Genomic DNA, 16,220 nt, shown 5'->3' with positions numbered 1-16,220 from the left:
TATGGGACCCAGCAACTGCACTTGAGCCACCGAAAAGTGTCGCCGCGGTTTGATAGTATTTACAGTTGCCTACGAGTATGGAGAAGTCAGCTGAAAATCGGCTAACTAGTTAGCTCTGCTTCAGTCCGCTATGCAGTGGCGTTTGAAGCGAGCTTGATGTTAATAATATTCTGATGTGGCTTGTTTGTCACAGTTAAATGTCTGGACACATGCAGATTGGAGATAGAGATGATGTGAACAGTGTCCAAGAGTATTGAAACTGTGTTGGAGACAAACACAGCTTTCGCTAGCTGTTAGCCATTAGCTACATGCACATTAGTGCATGCTACAGTTAATGCAAGGGGAATCCTCTCCCTGAGAGTTAAGTAGCAGGCAGGGCTCTCCAAGTAGGTGTTGACAGATGGAGCTCATCAGCATTTAAAGGTGCAGGCACAGAAACAGACTGCTCTGAATAGAGCTCTGTAGAGTGACTTTTAGACAGCTGAAATTCAGGACCACACATGGGTGTGGGGCAATGCATATCGAATACAGAGTTTTTGGACCTCTGACAGCTGTGTGAAATTGATGAAAAACAGTATGATATGGGACCTTTAAAATATGTCTGCTTAATGAGTTACCCATTGTATTTAATTTTGATGGTGACCACCTCACCATCTGTGTTACCGAACTGCTAAATAATGTAGTTTACAGGCATACAGTACACACTGGTTTCTAGTAACTCACCCGACACTAAATAACCCTCACTTGTAGCTGCAAAGTGTGTGTTCTTCCACCTCCTCAATCCACTTTGCTTCTTTGGTGTGGATGAACGGCATTGGCTGGTACAGCGTCCCGTTAGCAGGATGATGGTGGCTGTTCTCGGTGTTGTAGTGGACGGAAAGGTATAGTGCCCCAAAGGCCCTGCCCCTGCAGTTCTAGACGCAGCCGTTTTAGACATAAGCATGCGCGACTGCCACTGTTTTAGACGTATGCATGCGCCTAAACCAGCACAACACTTATAGCTATAGGACATATTGCTGAACTCCATCAAGGCAGTGTGTAACAGTTAGGGTTCATGTTTCTTGGTTGAGGTAGTTTGTACCGTCACACTCTTACTGGGGTTTCCACAATGCTTGACATTTGTTACTAGCATAAACATTAACTTACTATGCCCAGTTATGCGGCTACTATTTTATCATACATGAACAAAAATATAAAAATCCGAGTGTGGCATGTGCGCCACATTGCTCTCGTATCTAGGCAACACAGTACGCAGTCTTAAAGGTTCACTTTCAACTCGCGCATACGTATGTCTAAAACGGTGGCTCTCGAGTTCTGCAGTTCGATGATATTGGGCCCACAGGGAATTCTCCCGATTACCCACCACGGCCCTGTTAAAGCCTGTTCCATTACACCAATTTACCAATCAATAAATTGACTTATTGTTGCAGCTCTCATTTGGTATGAAGGTTTTTTTAACCCATGTTACAAATTGAATTACCTACATGCAATAAAACATTGTGCTTCAGGTATCCAATCTGGCTTCTGCCCACTTCACAGCACCGAAACTGCCCTTGTTAAAGTTGTCAATGACCTCCTCACCTCTGCAGACTCCAGTGCCCTCAACAACCTGCTACTATTAGACCTCAGCGCAGCCTTTGATACTGTCATTCAATCCTCCTTAAAAGGCTGTGCCTACCTCACTGACAGACAACAGTTCACCTCCCTCGCTGGCACACATCCACCCTCTCTCCTGTTATGCAGGGGGTCCCTCAGGGCTCAGTCCTCACTAGGGCTGGGTATCGTGGCCAATTTCCTAAATTGATTCAATTTCGATTCATATGGTTCTGAATTGATTAATCAAGATTTGGTTTGATTTTGATTCAATCTGCTCTTAAATAATGAAAATGGCTCAACTGTATTACAAAATACAAATGTACTTAATTTTTTATCCTCACCATAAACAACAGGCTTAAAGTGCAAACTTATAAATTGGACAGTTTCAACTTGAACTGTAAACAAAACTGTCTCAAGTCTCAGAAGTGCAATTTTGATATTAGAAAGGAATTGCAAGTTAAGGAGTACTTGAATAACAACATTCCATCACTGCAAATTGCATTAAGGCATTGTTTCTTAAAGTGCAAATATAATAACAATGGTTACATAACTAAAAGTAAACTTAAACTGTCTGTTAAGTCAAGTCCAGTTATTGTGACTTTGTTCTCACTTGGTAATTCTGAGATTCTTGTTTAGGAAAAGAAGCTCATTGACATGATCTGGGGTTAGGCAGCTCCTTTTTGCAGTGACAATATCACCCGCAGTTGAAAACACCCTCTCTGACGCAATACTGGTCCCTGGGACACAAAGGTATTGCTTCGCCAGGCGAGTCAACAGTTGATACTCCCTTTCATTTGACCTCCACCAGGTCAGAGGATTTTCATTCAGCCCAGCAGGTTTTTCTGCCCTGTATCTTTTGATTTCATCTTCAGCCCTCTTTGCTGGAGTTTTCTGTCCATTTTCTTTTACTGTTGGTAAGGAGACTGCCCCAAGGAGAGACTCCAAGGTGCTGGATTTCTTGGGCTTCTTGGGCGAAGTCACTTCCCCCATCTCCTCAGCTCCTTCATCAGCATCATTACCATCAGTATTTTGCTGATTTTTTTTTCATTTATGAACTTTAATATGTTATGTTATTCCTCATAATCCAATACAGAATCTTTAATTCTCAATAAAAACATTCTTATTAAATTGAACAGTTTTTTTTTTCTTTTAAATACTTACGTCACATGCAGCAGTGGCAGCCTCAGTCTGCAGTCTGGAGAAGGTGTCATCTCACTCTTTAGCAGACAGGGATGGTAGTGCCTTAAAGCGAGGATCCAGCGCTGACGCTTTATACAATGTGTCCTTCTGCGCATCATATCTTAAAGACATTTCACAAATTATTTTTGGTATCACAGTATGAGGATAAACATGGTATGCATACAATTATACAATCTCAAACATACAAAAAAAGTGCATGGATTATAAATTATTAAGTGCTACAACTAATCAGTAAATTTAGAAGAAAATGCATGTATAAAATACAAAACTTTGCTTTTGTAACGTTTTGATTTGGCCTACCACTGACTATTGCGCACACACACACACACACACACACACACACAGAAAGAGAGAGACCTTAGTATACCTTGTCCTCAATTATTCTTTGCAGCAGCCTTCAAGTCCCTCACCACGGTGGAGTCCTCAATGCTGGGGGTCAAGGCCTCCTGCAGCAGGGCCAGAAGTGGGGTGATGACGGACAGAGTTGGTTGCTTGTCCTCCGACATTGCCAGTGTAGCTTCTTTCATTGGTTTCAAGACCTGCACCAAATCTTCAGCAATCGTTACATCCTCCTCTGTTAAGGTGCACAGGTCTTTTTCATTCCTGCATACGTCTTGTGAAAGGAGAGTGGCAGAAATAGCTGGCTGTTGTTCTAAAAAGCGCTCCAGCATGTCCAGTGCACTGTTCCACCTAGTCACAACGTCTACCGTTAGCTTGTGCGCTGGCAGTTGAAGCAGCTTCTGTTTTTCTTTTAGCATGTGGTTTGCCATTGTACTCCAGTGAAAGAACGTTGCTATACGCCTCACTCGAGCAAGCAGACGTGACACGGCTGGGATTTTTAGACCTGCTTGTGAGGCTAAGTTCAATGTGTGCGCGAAGCACCCAACGTGCATTAGCTGCATTATTTCCACTGCACGAGCCGTATTTGCAGCATTGTCCGTCACGACTGCTGGGTCTTTGCTGGTCAGCCCCCACTCCTGTATGGCTTCCATCAACATATCAGCTATATTAATAGCGGTATGGCTCGTGAGAACCTCGGTGGTCTGTAGCACATGAGACATGAAGCACCAGTCATTGTCGATGTAGTGAGAAGTCACTGCGTTGACAGTGATGTCCAGGTGTCACAGGTTATGGCGAACCTCTCTGCTGACTGCATTTTCATTAGGATGTTGTCTTTTACACGTGTATACATCATGGGGATAACAGTCTCAGTCAGATGTTTACGTTGCACCATAACGTAGTGTGGGTCAAGCACCTGAACAAGCCGCTTGAAGCCTTCATTTTCTACTACCGAGTACGGGCGTAAATCTTTGCAAACAAAAGTTGTGATTGCCTCTGTTATCTTTATGGCCCGCGGAGAATCGGCTGGTAATGTTAGTGATTCCCTCAGTTTCTTTTGTATTGCCCCGGACGGCTTGTTGTCAGAAGCTAACGTTAGCGTAGTGTGATACCTTGTCAAGTGGTTGCTGAGGTTTGTAGTATTTCTACAATAACTGACCTCCGCTTGGCAGATCTTGCAAACCACTTTGGTTTTATCCAGCTCTTTGTCCTGTGTTGTTTTAAATACAAAATGGTTCCAGACGTCAGACTTAAGTTGGGACGGCTTTCTGAGTGGTGTTTTGCCTGCGTTGGCCATTGTGTGACGTACATGCGCCTCTACTTCATCGCGCACAAGACTACTGGGGTTCATGGGAAAAAATCGTTCTCATGCCCTATGAATCGATAATGCAAAATTTGAATGAAATCGATCCTAAATCGATTGAATTGATTTTTTTACCCAGCCCTAGTCCTCGCCCCCCTTCTTTTCATCTGCTACCTATTCCACCTTGGACACATCATCTGCAAACTCAACCTCGACTTCCACTGGTATGCTGATGACACCCAGATCTTCATTCACACCAAATCCACCCCAAATCCTCCCCTAAACCACATTGAAACCTGCATCTCTACAATGAAAACATGGCTGTCTCAGAACTTCCTCAAACTCAACAGTGACAAAACAGAGCTCCTCCTCTGGGCACCAAATCCACTCTTAACAAAAGTGGATCCATCTCACTAAACATTGACAGCTTACTCATCTCTCCCTCCCCTCTGGCACTCAACCTTGGTGTTATCCTGGAACCCACTCTCTCCTTTGATCCCCATGTCAGCTCCACCGTCTAGACCTCCTACTTTCACCTCTGCCACATCGCCAAAATCAGATACTGCCTCTTCCCCCCCTGCCGCTGAATCCCTTTTCCACGCCCTCATCTCCTCACGTCTTGACTACTGCAACTCCCTCCTCACTGGCATTGCCTCATATTCCCTCCATAGACTCCAAACGGTCCAAAACTCTGCTGCTTGCCTCCTCACTCACACCCGGTCTCGTGAACACATCACCCCCATTCTCTACACCGTCCACTGGCTCCCTATCAAACAACGCATTGACTTCAAAATACTCCTCCTGACCTTCAAAGCACTCCATCACCTGGCCCCACCCTACCTGTCTGACCTCCTCATCCCCCATCACCCTTCCCGAGCCCTCTGATCCTCCTCCACTCTCTATGACTCTCCACTGACTATACCACCATCCAGACTCAAAACCTTCGGAGACAGAGCTTTCTCTAGATCTGCACCCCGACTGTGGAACTCTCTCCCCCAACCAGTCTTTGACTCTCCCTTGCTTACCACATTTAAATCCCGCCTAAAAACCTACCTTTTCTCACAAGCCTATGATCTCCGCTACCCATAACCTTCTTCATTCCTGCCCTCTCCCCCTGACTCGCCCCTCTATACTCTCCTTCCACTTTTCTCTCTCATCAGCCCTCAACCGCTCTTCAGTCCTTCCTTGCCACCACTTGTCTACTGCTGTACCTGTTTTGTCTATTTGTCTGAACGACTGTTATCTACTCCACTCCCCACTACTCCTATTGTTCCCTGCTGTACTTTGTGTCTTGTTATTCTTTGTTTGCTCTCTGTGTATTATCTTTGTTTGCTGTCTGTGTACCTAACTCTGTAAGACTATGACTGTACGACTTTGGGTCCTTAAAAAGCGCTACACAAATTAAATGAATTATATACACAGATTCTTATTTGTGAGCTGTCCAGACTCTCAATCACCTCCTGATCCACTGTGTCTGTTGAGAGTCTCCTGTCTTATCTGTCTTCTAGATCTGTCTATCATATCTCCTCAGGTGCTGGCGACAGGCCTCAGCGCTCTCTACTCCTCTCTGCCAAGGAAGATTGAGGTGCGAGGAGATGACTGGCATGCCCTTCGACGAGAGGACTGGATGTGCGTATCATCACTCGTGCTGTTCATGAACTCGCTGGAATTCTGCAATGCAGTGGTGCAGGTTGCTCATCCCATGGTCCGCTTCCAGCTCCTGGACTATCTCCACAACGGCTTTCTCGTACCTGTCATGGGCCCTGCACTGCATAAGGTAGGAAAGGGGTGGGTGGAAGAAAACATTACCTCCCTGTTACTATTTTACAGTGGAACATTTTTATTTTAGAAAATAGCATTTTGCATAACCAAACCCCATGAAGGATGTCTGCGAAAATCTACTTTTTTGGGTTGATTTGCATAAACTTACCCTGTAAGTAAAACAGATGAATATTGAACACTTATTTATGGTCCTTCTTGTAGAAGATTAACATTATATCTCAAAATTATTAGAATTGCTGTGATAATAAAAGTGATTAACCCCCTTAGTCCATTGCCAGCTTTAGACTGGGTCGGCACCACACATGACAATATAGATGTTTACACTTCTGAGAATACAGACATTTTATACCACAGCTCCACAGTTGAATCGTACAGTTCCTTTAGGGAAACCATGACCCCCAAAAATTGTAATTTATTCAGATATACCTGCATAGTAAACCAAAGAGATTGGGAAAAGGTGATCAGAGGGTCCAGCAATCCAAATAATTATGAAGGATTGTTACGACCGGCTCGTGGGCCGCAACAAAAGAGGAGATGTGCAACCAAACTTAGTTAATAATTAAACAAAGTTTATTTAAAGTAAATAAGACTCATAAGGAAAACTCAATCATGTGGGATGTGGAAGTCAGTATCAGTGGTGTAGGAAAGTGTATGGGTGTAATGGTTAATGTGAAGTGCATGTTGTAAGTGCGAAAATAAGTACAAACAAAAGGAAAACCAGCACGCTGGCAAGGTGCTGCGTGGAGTGCCGAACAGAGAGAGATGGCGTCAAAGAAGGCGGGGTAAAATAGGCCCGACTGGGAACACTGGCCAGGTGCTCCCTGTCAACCTAATGACCACTGCATCAGACCTGCAAAACAAACAAACAGACAACCACCAACAGTGCACTATACACAACACCCAGGCCTGGGGCCGTCACACCCCCCCCCATAAAGTCAGGGTCCCCAAAGGGAACCCTGGCTCCAAAACTGCCACACTATATAAACTCACTGTATAGGGTACCTCTATACTTACTGAAAACTACACTCCTAACACAATACTAATAACTGCAATAATACTAAATACCTCACCGCTTATGTCCCCTACAATCTTCCGTTCTCCCACTGCCTCAGCAACTGGATCCTTGAAGCTAATTTAAGAGGAGAGAGAGCAAGAAATATGGGATAAAGTGGAGAGCAACAAAACAAAACACAACACATTACACAATCACTAACAAGGTGCCCGAGACAACGCATCCGCCACTACATTGTCCCGTCCCTTGACATGGCGAATGTCGAGGCTGTAGGACTGGAGGAAGAGAGCCCAACGAACCAACCTCTGATTGGGAGACTGTAAAGAACTGAGGAAAGTCAGTGGGTTATGATCTGTAAAGACCACTACAGGTGAAGAGCTGACATAGACATTAAAATGTTGCAAAGCCAAAATCAATGCCAACGTTTCATTTTCAATTACAGAGTAGTTTAGTTGATGTCTGTTGAACTTCCTGGAAAAGAAACACAATGGTTTATCCACCCCGAGATCATCAGCCTGCAACAGCACTGCGCCTGCGCCCACAGCACTGGCATCCACCTCCAACTTAAAAGCCCTATCCCACTGTGGAGCAGCCAAAACAGGGGCATTACAGATCAAGGCCTTGACATTCTCAAAAGCTGACTGACATTCTGCAGACCACACATATTTCATTTTGGCTTTCAACAAGTTAGTCAGGGGTGCAACCACGGTAGAAAAATTCCTGCAGAAACACCGGTAGTAACCAACTAGTCCAAGAAATCGCATCAGTGCCTTCTTAGTTGGAGGCGGGGCATAGTCGTCAATCGCCTGCACCTTTGCACGCACCGGAGCCACCATGCCCTGCCCCACTACACGCCCTAAGTATGTTACCGTAGCCTTGGCAAACTCACACTTGGCCAGATTTACTGTTAAATTGGCGTGAGCCAAGCGATCAAACAGCTTTGTAATACGACCAAGATGGTCATCCCAACTCTCTGAATAGATGACAACGTCGTACAAATACACTGAGCAACCTTCTAGATCTCCAACTACCATATTCATAAGGCGCTGAAACGTTGCCGGTGCATTTCTCAAGCCAAAGGGCATTACTGTGTATGAGTACAAACCAGTGGGTGTAATAAATGCAGCAATTTCCCTTGCTTTCTCTGATAGTGGAACCTGCCAATACCCTTTTAAAAGATCAAATTTACTCACATATTTAGCCGACCCCACCTGATCAATACAGTCCTCCATTCGCGGAAGCGGAAAAGAATCTGGCTTAGTCACATGGTTAACTTTACGGAAGTCTGAACAGAACCGTGGTGTGTTATCAGACTTGGGCACCAACAAACAAGGAGACGCCCAGCTAGAGGAAGACGGTTGTGCAATACCATTATCAAGCATGTACTTCACCTCAGCGTCAAGACACTTGCGCTTCTCCGGATGAACACGATAAAATCCCCAACATCTATGTCATGTTCCAGCAAATGCGTACGAGTAGGTGTGTCGCCAAAGAGACCTGGATATCGCCTAATCAGGTCGACTAATTGACCACGCTTTGACGTCTCCAAATGACCCAGCAAACCATTCAGATTCTGCAAAGACTCCGAGTTCTTCAGACGACCACACAGTACAGCTTCATCAGGACCTGGTAAGTCATCTCCCTCTTGCTCTGCCACAGCCTGAGGGGACACAGACACACAAACAGGGTGGACACCAGGCACCTGCGCCTTCTGCTCCGATAGCTGCAACGCTCGGGTGTAGTACGCTTTTAACAAATTGACATGACAGAGTTGAGTAGGTGACCTGCGATCAGGGGTAGCTATCACATAGTTCTGATCTGATACCTTCTTCACCACTGAATATGGGCCAGAAAATTTTGCCTGAAATGGAGAGGTAACAATTGGCAAGAGAGCGAGCACCTGATCCCCAGGGAGGAAAACCCGGTTCTCCACCTGGCGATCATAAAGTTTTTTCATCTTGCCTTGCGCAGATATCAATTTATTCTTGGCCACCTCCTGGGCCTTATACAGCCTGTATTTAAATCCATTTACATATTCAATAAGATTTTGGGGCACTTGTTCTTCCCTCCACTTATCCTGCAACAGTGCTAAGGGACCCCTGACAGTATGGCCAAGCACCAGGTCGTTAGGGCTGAACCCAGTGCTCTCCTGAACCACCTCTCTGGCAGATAACAACAACCATGGCAATCCGGCTTCCCAATCCCTGTTCATTTGAATGCAATATGCGCGCAACATAGATTTGAGCGTCTGGTGGAACCGCTCCAAAGCCCCTTGGCTCTGCGGATGGTAAGCAGATGCCTGACTATGACTGATACGCAGCTGCTTTAAAATCTGTGCAAACAAATGAGAAGAGAAGTTCGACCCCTGATCAGATTGGATGACTCTGGGTACTCCAAAGATTGAGAAAAACTGAGACAATGCACGCACCACAGACCTGGCAGTTATTGTGCGCAAGGGGTACGCAGCCGGGTACCGTGTGCTCTGACACATTACAGTTAACAGGTAAACTGCACCTGATTTAGACGGAGGCAACGGGCCTACACAGTCAATAATTAGATGTTCGAAAGGCTGGCTTATGGCTGGTATTGGACACAGTGGAACAGGCTTCAAGCTCTGATTGGGCTTGCTGGTCAACTGACATATATGACAAGATTTTATATATTCAGCAACATCTTTTTTCAGTTTGGGCCAGAAAAAGTACCTCAGAATGCGGTCGTAGGTTTTTCGGACGCCCAGATGACCAGACTCGTCGTGGGAAATCTGCAACACCACTCTACGAAACTTGGAGGGCACCACGACTTGATAAATTGGTTCACCCACAAAATTTTCGCCCTGGGGGACCCACTTCCTCATCAATACCTCATTCTGGATAAAATAACACTGAGACTCCTGTTTTACCTCCCCAGAAGGCCGCACCACGTCCAGCAAACTCTTGAGGGAACTGTCAGCATGCTGCTCCGACACCAACTCACTGTGGGAAATAGACCAAGGAACATTAAAACATGTGACATCATACTGTTGTAAACTGTCATCTTTTTCGGCGTGACCTGACTCAACCAACTGCGCACGTTTCATTGCGCGCGTGACAGCACAGGCCCTGAAAGCCTCAGGAAAATCTGTTACGCTTTTATCAGGCTCAGTGGTGACCAGAGGCGCTGAAGCAACAATGGCCGGAGGTGGAACATCGGCCCACACCCGACTCCCTGCTATATCATTTCCTAAAATCATCGTCACGCCATCCACGGGCAGAGCTGGGCGCACAGCGACCGCCACCTCACCCTGAAACAGACCACAGGACAACATCATCTTATGCTGAGGAACCTGCAGAACCTGCAGCCCAATTCCAAGCACCGGTATAAAAGCACCCGTATAAGACTCCTGCGAAAAAGGTAACGCTGACTCTACAATGAATGAATCAAACGCCGCCGTGTCACGCAATATCTTAATTTTCACCTTTTCATCACTTCCTACCAAGGAAACACAACCATCGCTGATAAAAGGCAAATAAGACTGCAGATCTGGACTCACCACTGGCGGTTTCAATACACCCCGAGTCTTCAACGCCCGGTCAGGAACAGGCCCCACACACATTGCTGACTTAGGAGACACACTCGCTCCAGTTTTATTCTTAGCCTTAAAAGCAAAACAGTCTCTTTTCCAGTGTCCTCGCTTGTGACAGTAATTACAAATTTTGTCCGCCTCTTGGGACCCACGTTCATTTCTCTGACCAAACCAAGCACTTTTCGCTGGGCGACTAGACCATGCACTCCCACCTGAGAAATTCTCTCTGTGTGTGCCACCACCGCGCGTCCCCGGATACCAAGTATCGTTACCGTGTGTTAACAAATAGTCATCGGCCAGTGCGGCGGCCTCGGCTGCCGTCTTAACCTTACGTTCACTTATGTATGTGGCAATGTGACCCGGCACAGAATTTTTAAACTGCTCTAAAATCATAAGATCCCGCAGACCATCATAAGAATCAACGTCAGCTGCCGTGCACCAACGATCAAACTGAGTTGACAACTCACGAGCGAACTCCAAGTGAGATTTATCGCCTCTTCTCCAACCTCGAAACCGTTGGCGATAAGCTTCAGGAACTAATTCGTACACTTTAAGAACAGCCGATTTTACAACATCATATTTAACACTGTCGCTACTACTGAGACACGAATACGCTTCCTGCGCTCTACCGGTTAACACACACTGCAACATCAACGTACAGGTCGACTCAGACCAGCCACGAGCTTCAGCCAGGCGTTCAAACAGCAAAAAAAAAGTTTCCGGGTCTCTCTCATTAAATTTAGGGACCAGTTTAAAATCGCCAAAGTCCGATCTTACCGGGGTGCCACCTGGACCGGAGATACCGTCAGTAACCACATCATCCCCCGCGACCTTCCCCTCTCGAACCAAAGCCAATTTCTGTCTTTCCAGGTCTAGCTTCACTTGCTCAGTTTCCTGCCTCATTTTTTCAACCGACAACACTTTCTCTAGCTCAATGCCCTGTCTCACCCTTTCCACGGCAACTTCTTTCTCAGTTTCTAATTTCATCCGCAACAATAGCAGCTCTTTCTGCCGCTCAAAAGACAGCCCGGCGCCAGGACGCGCTGCTAACGGCGGAGGCGCGCCCTCGGCGCCTGCGGAGACGGACACAGCCTCTCCCGCATCCAACACATTCATTTTTAATAACTTGAATTTCAAATTTGCTTTTACTGTCTCTTTCACACGTTTATCGCCAACCTCAACATTATAATGACCGGCTATTTTAACCAGCTGATCCTTCGTACACTCATCTAACAACGCTTCAGTTGGCGCCTGCACAAACGCTTCAACAACGTCATCCATTACGACTTACCGAACACAAGAGAATGCAACGTGACGGGACCAGTGTGCAGACAGGCCAACCCGGCCTCCAACGGAGCTTCCCCGCTATCTACCTAACCAGAATCTAGCTAACTCCCCCCTAGACTTCATGAGGCGTAGCGGCGGGTATTTGCGCACTAGTAGCCCGCTGGCCCGGAGAGGCGACCAGAAACTGGCAACCCCACCGAAACCACGGATGTGCTCCCGAGCAGTTTAGGGAAAAGGGAACAGGAAGCTCTAACCGCTGTACCCCAACACTACCAACCCCCCCACGACGCCACCCAAAGGGGAGACGCCGCTAAAACCTACAAGGGGAACCACTCCTTCAGGTAACACAAACACACATATGGGCCGACACTTACCTTCTCATGCCTCCGTAAATATTCACAATTTGAGACAGCAAACAACAACAACCACTTCTCCTCGACTCCTAGTAGAGCTGCACAGGTGCACCAACTTACCTAAACGCACATCTCCCGCGCGCAATCAAACTCACCATATAAGGTGAACTACGTTATCCGTGACAAAGGGAATCCCCATCATGACGTCACTTTCACACGCGAGCCCAACCTCTCGATTTAAGGGATTTCCTCACGCACCGCCACTTACCTGACGTGTGCTCTCACGTAACAAAAGCGCTCAACCAAACAACAAAAAAACTACTACTAAACAACTATTAATAACTACAAAAAAAAAAAAACCGACCTTCGAGACGGACGAGCCCCCAATTTGTTACGACCGGCTCGTGGGCCGCAACAAAAGAGGAGATGTGCAACCAAACTTAGTTAATAATTAAACAAAGTTTATTTAAAGTAAATAAGACTCATAAGGAAAACTCAATCATGTGGGATGTGGAAGTCAGTATCAGTGGTGTAGGAAAGTGTATGGGTGTAATGGTTAATGTGAAGTGCATGTTGTAAGTGCGAAAATAAGTACAAACAAAAGGAAAACCAGCACGCTGGCAAGGTGCTGCGTGGAGTGCCGAACAGAGAGAGATGGCGTCAAAGAAGGCGGGGTAAAATAGGCCCGACTGGGAACACTGGCCAGGTGCTCCCTGTCAACCTAATGACCACTGCATCAGACCTGCAAAACAAACAAACAGACAACCACCAACAGTGCACTATACACAACACCCAGGCCTGGGGCCGTCACAAGGATTTTTCATCAAATGAATCCATGTTGGGAAAATTGTCTGTCATAACACTTAATTTGCAAAACAAAACAAAAATCTACTTTAGCAAAGGGACATGTTTTCTCCTCTGCTACACCATGACATTGACTCAATCCCTTTCTCTTTATTTTTCACCCCAGGACAGCCCCTAGAAAGCAGCAAGCACTCCTAGCTTGAAAAGCCAAGCTTTGAGTCAAGCATTGTTTGTAGCCATTCTAGAATGAGGTGTTGTTTGCCTGGGCCAGCGTCTCCGTTTACTGTTGCCGATTATCTTATTATCAGGGCTTGAAGACCTCTGGCACGGTGCCGGAAATCCGGCGTAGCAATATTTTGGTTAAGTGTTTTTTTTGTTTTTTTTTAAATCATGTTGCCACATCATCATGATTTAAAAAAACAAAACTGTAACCAGCTGTTTAAAGTGATAGTTCCAACTACCAATGATACTCAAGGTAACCAAGGAGTTCTAGCCAATCGGAGCAGAGTCGGGCGGGCCTTAAGTTTTCAGGCACCTCGGACAACATAGCCAGAGCGATTGATGTAACATTAGCCCAGAGACAGCCCTGCACACTTTTCATTCAGACAAACTAATGCGACTGCCACAGTTGTTATATGCCATCAATGAGACCAACATTAATCTCCTAAAAACAGTTTAACCAGCCAGCGGTAAAACGCGTTAAAACTAAAAGTGTGTGGATAAGTTACTTTGCTTGTTTTCTCCCCTGGGATGACGACGGAGGTTGGCCCCAGGCGATCAGATCAGGAGACTGTCGCTGCTGCTGCTGCTGTGACAGCCTTTGCCCTGGTCCCCGGTCAAGGGTCCCACAGACTCTGCTCTGGGTTAAACTGACATGTTAGCAGCCCTAAAGCCAGGATTAGAACAGCTTTTAGCAGCTTTACTGATATCGCTGTTGATTGCCACAAACTAGCCCATCTGTTAGCCTGCCTATGAGGTTTTACATTATACGTTAGCATTGTGCTAGCAGACTTTATGCTTGGTGATACTGGCCATGTGTGTTTTTGAATGTATGAATGTATTTGAATGTAATGAAACTATGATGTGGATTTAATTGAACATCTTTGATGCTTAAATGTATATTGCTGCTAAATATAGGCCTATTGCTTTACTCTTTTTATTTTATGTATGCCATTTTTACTGTAGGGCAGGCTAATCTTCAATTTTAAGTGACAAATAAAACCTTGAAGCAAAAAAATGTCCCATAGATGAACATGACAGCGGCAGCGTAGTTTGGGATTATCGGGAGCTACATGAACCACGTGACCGCATTGGTGGCGACATCAAAAGCTGTCTTAGATGTTTGACAATTTTTTTGAATTCTTTAATTTTGATCTCATGTTAAAAGGATAGTGCAGCATTTTGGCAAATTCACCCATTGCCATAATTTCTATACAATATGGCAATGGGCGAATTTGCCAAAATGTCAAGGCAAGAATGCAAAAGTTTGGACACACCTTCTCATTTAAAGGTTTTTCTTTTTCATGACTATTTACATTGTAGATTTCACTAGATTCTTAGATTCTTCAAAATAGACACCCTTTGCACACTCTTGGCATTCTCTTGATGAGCTTCATGAGGTAGTCACCTGAAATGGTTTTCCAACAGTCTTCAAGGAGTTCCCAGGGATGCTGAGCACTTGTTGGCCCTTTTGCCTTCACTCTGCGGTCCATCTCGTCCCAAACCATCTCGATTGGGTTTAGGTCAGGTGACTGGAGGCCAGGTCATCTGGTGCGGCACTCCATCACTCTCCTTCTTGGTCAAATAGCCCTTGCACAGCCTGGAGGTGTGTTTGGTGTCATTGTCCTGGTGAAAAGTAAATGATGGTCCAACTAAACCAGATGGGATGGCATGTCGCTGCAGGATGCTGTGGTAGCCATGTTGGTTTAGTGTGCCCTCAATTTTGACCTTCACACCCACCTTTGTTGGTAATTTTTGCCTATTGAGCACACCCAAATGGAAAAGCTTATAACACAACAACTACAAGTCCCAGATGGATGTATGATACTTCACTTGAAAGCTGAGAACCTCTAGTTTCTGAAAATGTGCTTGTGTGTGCATGTACCATACACACAACCTAAATGACATCAGTTCAAACAACTAAAACATTTTTTCTTCAAAAAAAACAGGTCATCTTTGAATAAAAATAACTCAGATGTGCTAAATTTTAGACTTCTAGGCCTAACCTTACGGGAGTTATGGAGTTTTTAGTTTGTGGTGTCACTGGTGTCCACGAACCTCTCCAAAGCATCTCCAAATGGCCAAATTGTGCCAAATGCTTTTACTCACTTATGTGACACTGGAAACAATACTGAAGCATTTTGGTGACTATAAAGCCTTCCTCCATGATTCAAAACATAATTTTTTCACACATTCATTTGATGGGTGGTCGGAGGGGTTTCCACACGTTTCTAGGTGGCCATATTGAGATATTGTCGTGCGACAAGACACTACAAAATAGTAACCATTATACAAAAATGACATACTGAAGTGAATTTCAAACAAGGATTTTATTATCTTTCAATATACTAATACTGTATGTATGCACTGGGGGGCGTAGCACTGGTGGATGCAGAAGAGGATCATTGGCACTTCTGATGACCGCCTTCAGCAGGAGAGGGCCTTTGGCGTCTGACTGCCTCACTTTCAGGCTCCCAATCCACGTCACTGTCTTCAGACTGTGACCGACAAAACACAATGCAATGCACAAATGTTACCAAATATAATGAAAAAATATATAAATGCAATTCAGTAGGGTGCTATTTACATAGGAAACAAATAAACACAGATTTGTGATATTACATATTACACAAAAACATCAGGAAAATAACTGTACATAAACAGAGTAATTGAATTGGGGGCATATTCCCAGTTTCTGGTCAATGAAAAAGATCTAGTTCAATTTGTTTACAAGCTTGATTTAAAAAAAAAAATCTAAATAAA

General features: G+C 45.1%; 2 protein-coding genes across 15 annotated transcripts in view; one reads left to right on the top strand and one right to left on the bottom strand.

Annotated features, from left to right (window-relative positions):
* The window catches only part of fam160a2 (family with sequence similarity 160 member A2), an 87,537-nt gene that overhangs the window by 44,653 nt on the left and 26,664 nt on the right, over positions 1–16,220 (top strand). For all 4 annotated transcript variants that reach the window (XM_037109537.1, XM_037109536.1, XM_037109535.1 and 1 more), the window contains one exon: positions 5,970–6,215. In XM_037109537.1, coding sequence (XP_036965432.1) covers positions 5,970–6,215 — 246 coding nt within the window. The remainder of the gene's footprint in view (positions 1–5,969; positions 6,216–16,220) is intronic.
* Positions 6,773–14,518, bottom strand: LOC119025698. 11 transcript variants are annotated; one of them, XM_037109541.1, is made up of 4 exons: positions 10,762–11,003; positions 10,302–10,512; positions 10,132–10,204; positions 6,773–7,349 (listed from the first exon to the last, which is right to left on the bottom strand). In XM_037109541.1, exons 1-4 carry the CDS (start codon positions 10,822–10,824, stop codon positions 7,241–7,243), a joined length of 456 nt encoding a protein of 151 aa, XP_036965436.1. In that variant the 5' UTR covers positions 10,825–11,003; the 3' UTR covers positions 6,773–7,240. The 11 variants fall into 11 exon arrangements, 3 of the variants coding, with proteins under 3 accessions (XP_036965436.1, XP_036965434.1, XP_036965435.1); XR_005076902.1 differs by lacking the exons at positions 10,302–10,512; positions 10,762–11,003 and adding an exon at positions 12,799–14,518; XR_005076899.1 differs by lacking the exons at positions 10,302–10,512; positions 10,762–11,003 and adding an exon at positions 12,456–12,783.

The sequence above is a fragment of the Acanthopagrus latus genome, chromosome 9 (genome assembly GCF_904848185.1).
Source record: "Acanthopagrus latus isolate v.2019 chromosome 9, fAcaLat1.1, whole genome shotgun sequence".
Lineage (NCBI taxonomy): Eukaryota > Metazoa > Chordata > Actinopteri > Spariformes > Sparidae > Acanthopagrus > Acanthopagrus latus.
Note: the sequence above shows the minus strand (reverse complement) of the source record. Positions and strands in the feature narration are given on the sequence as shown.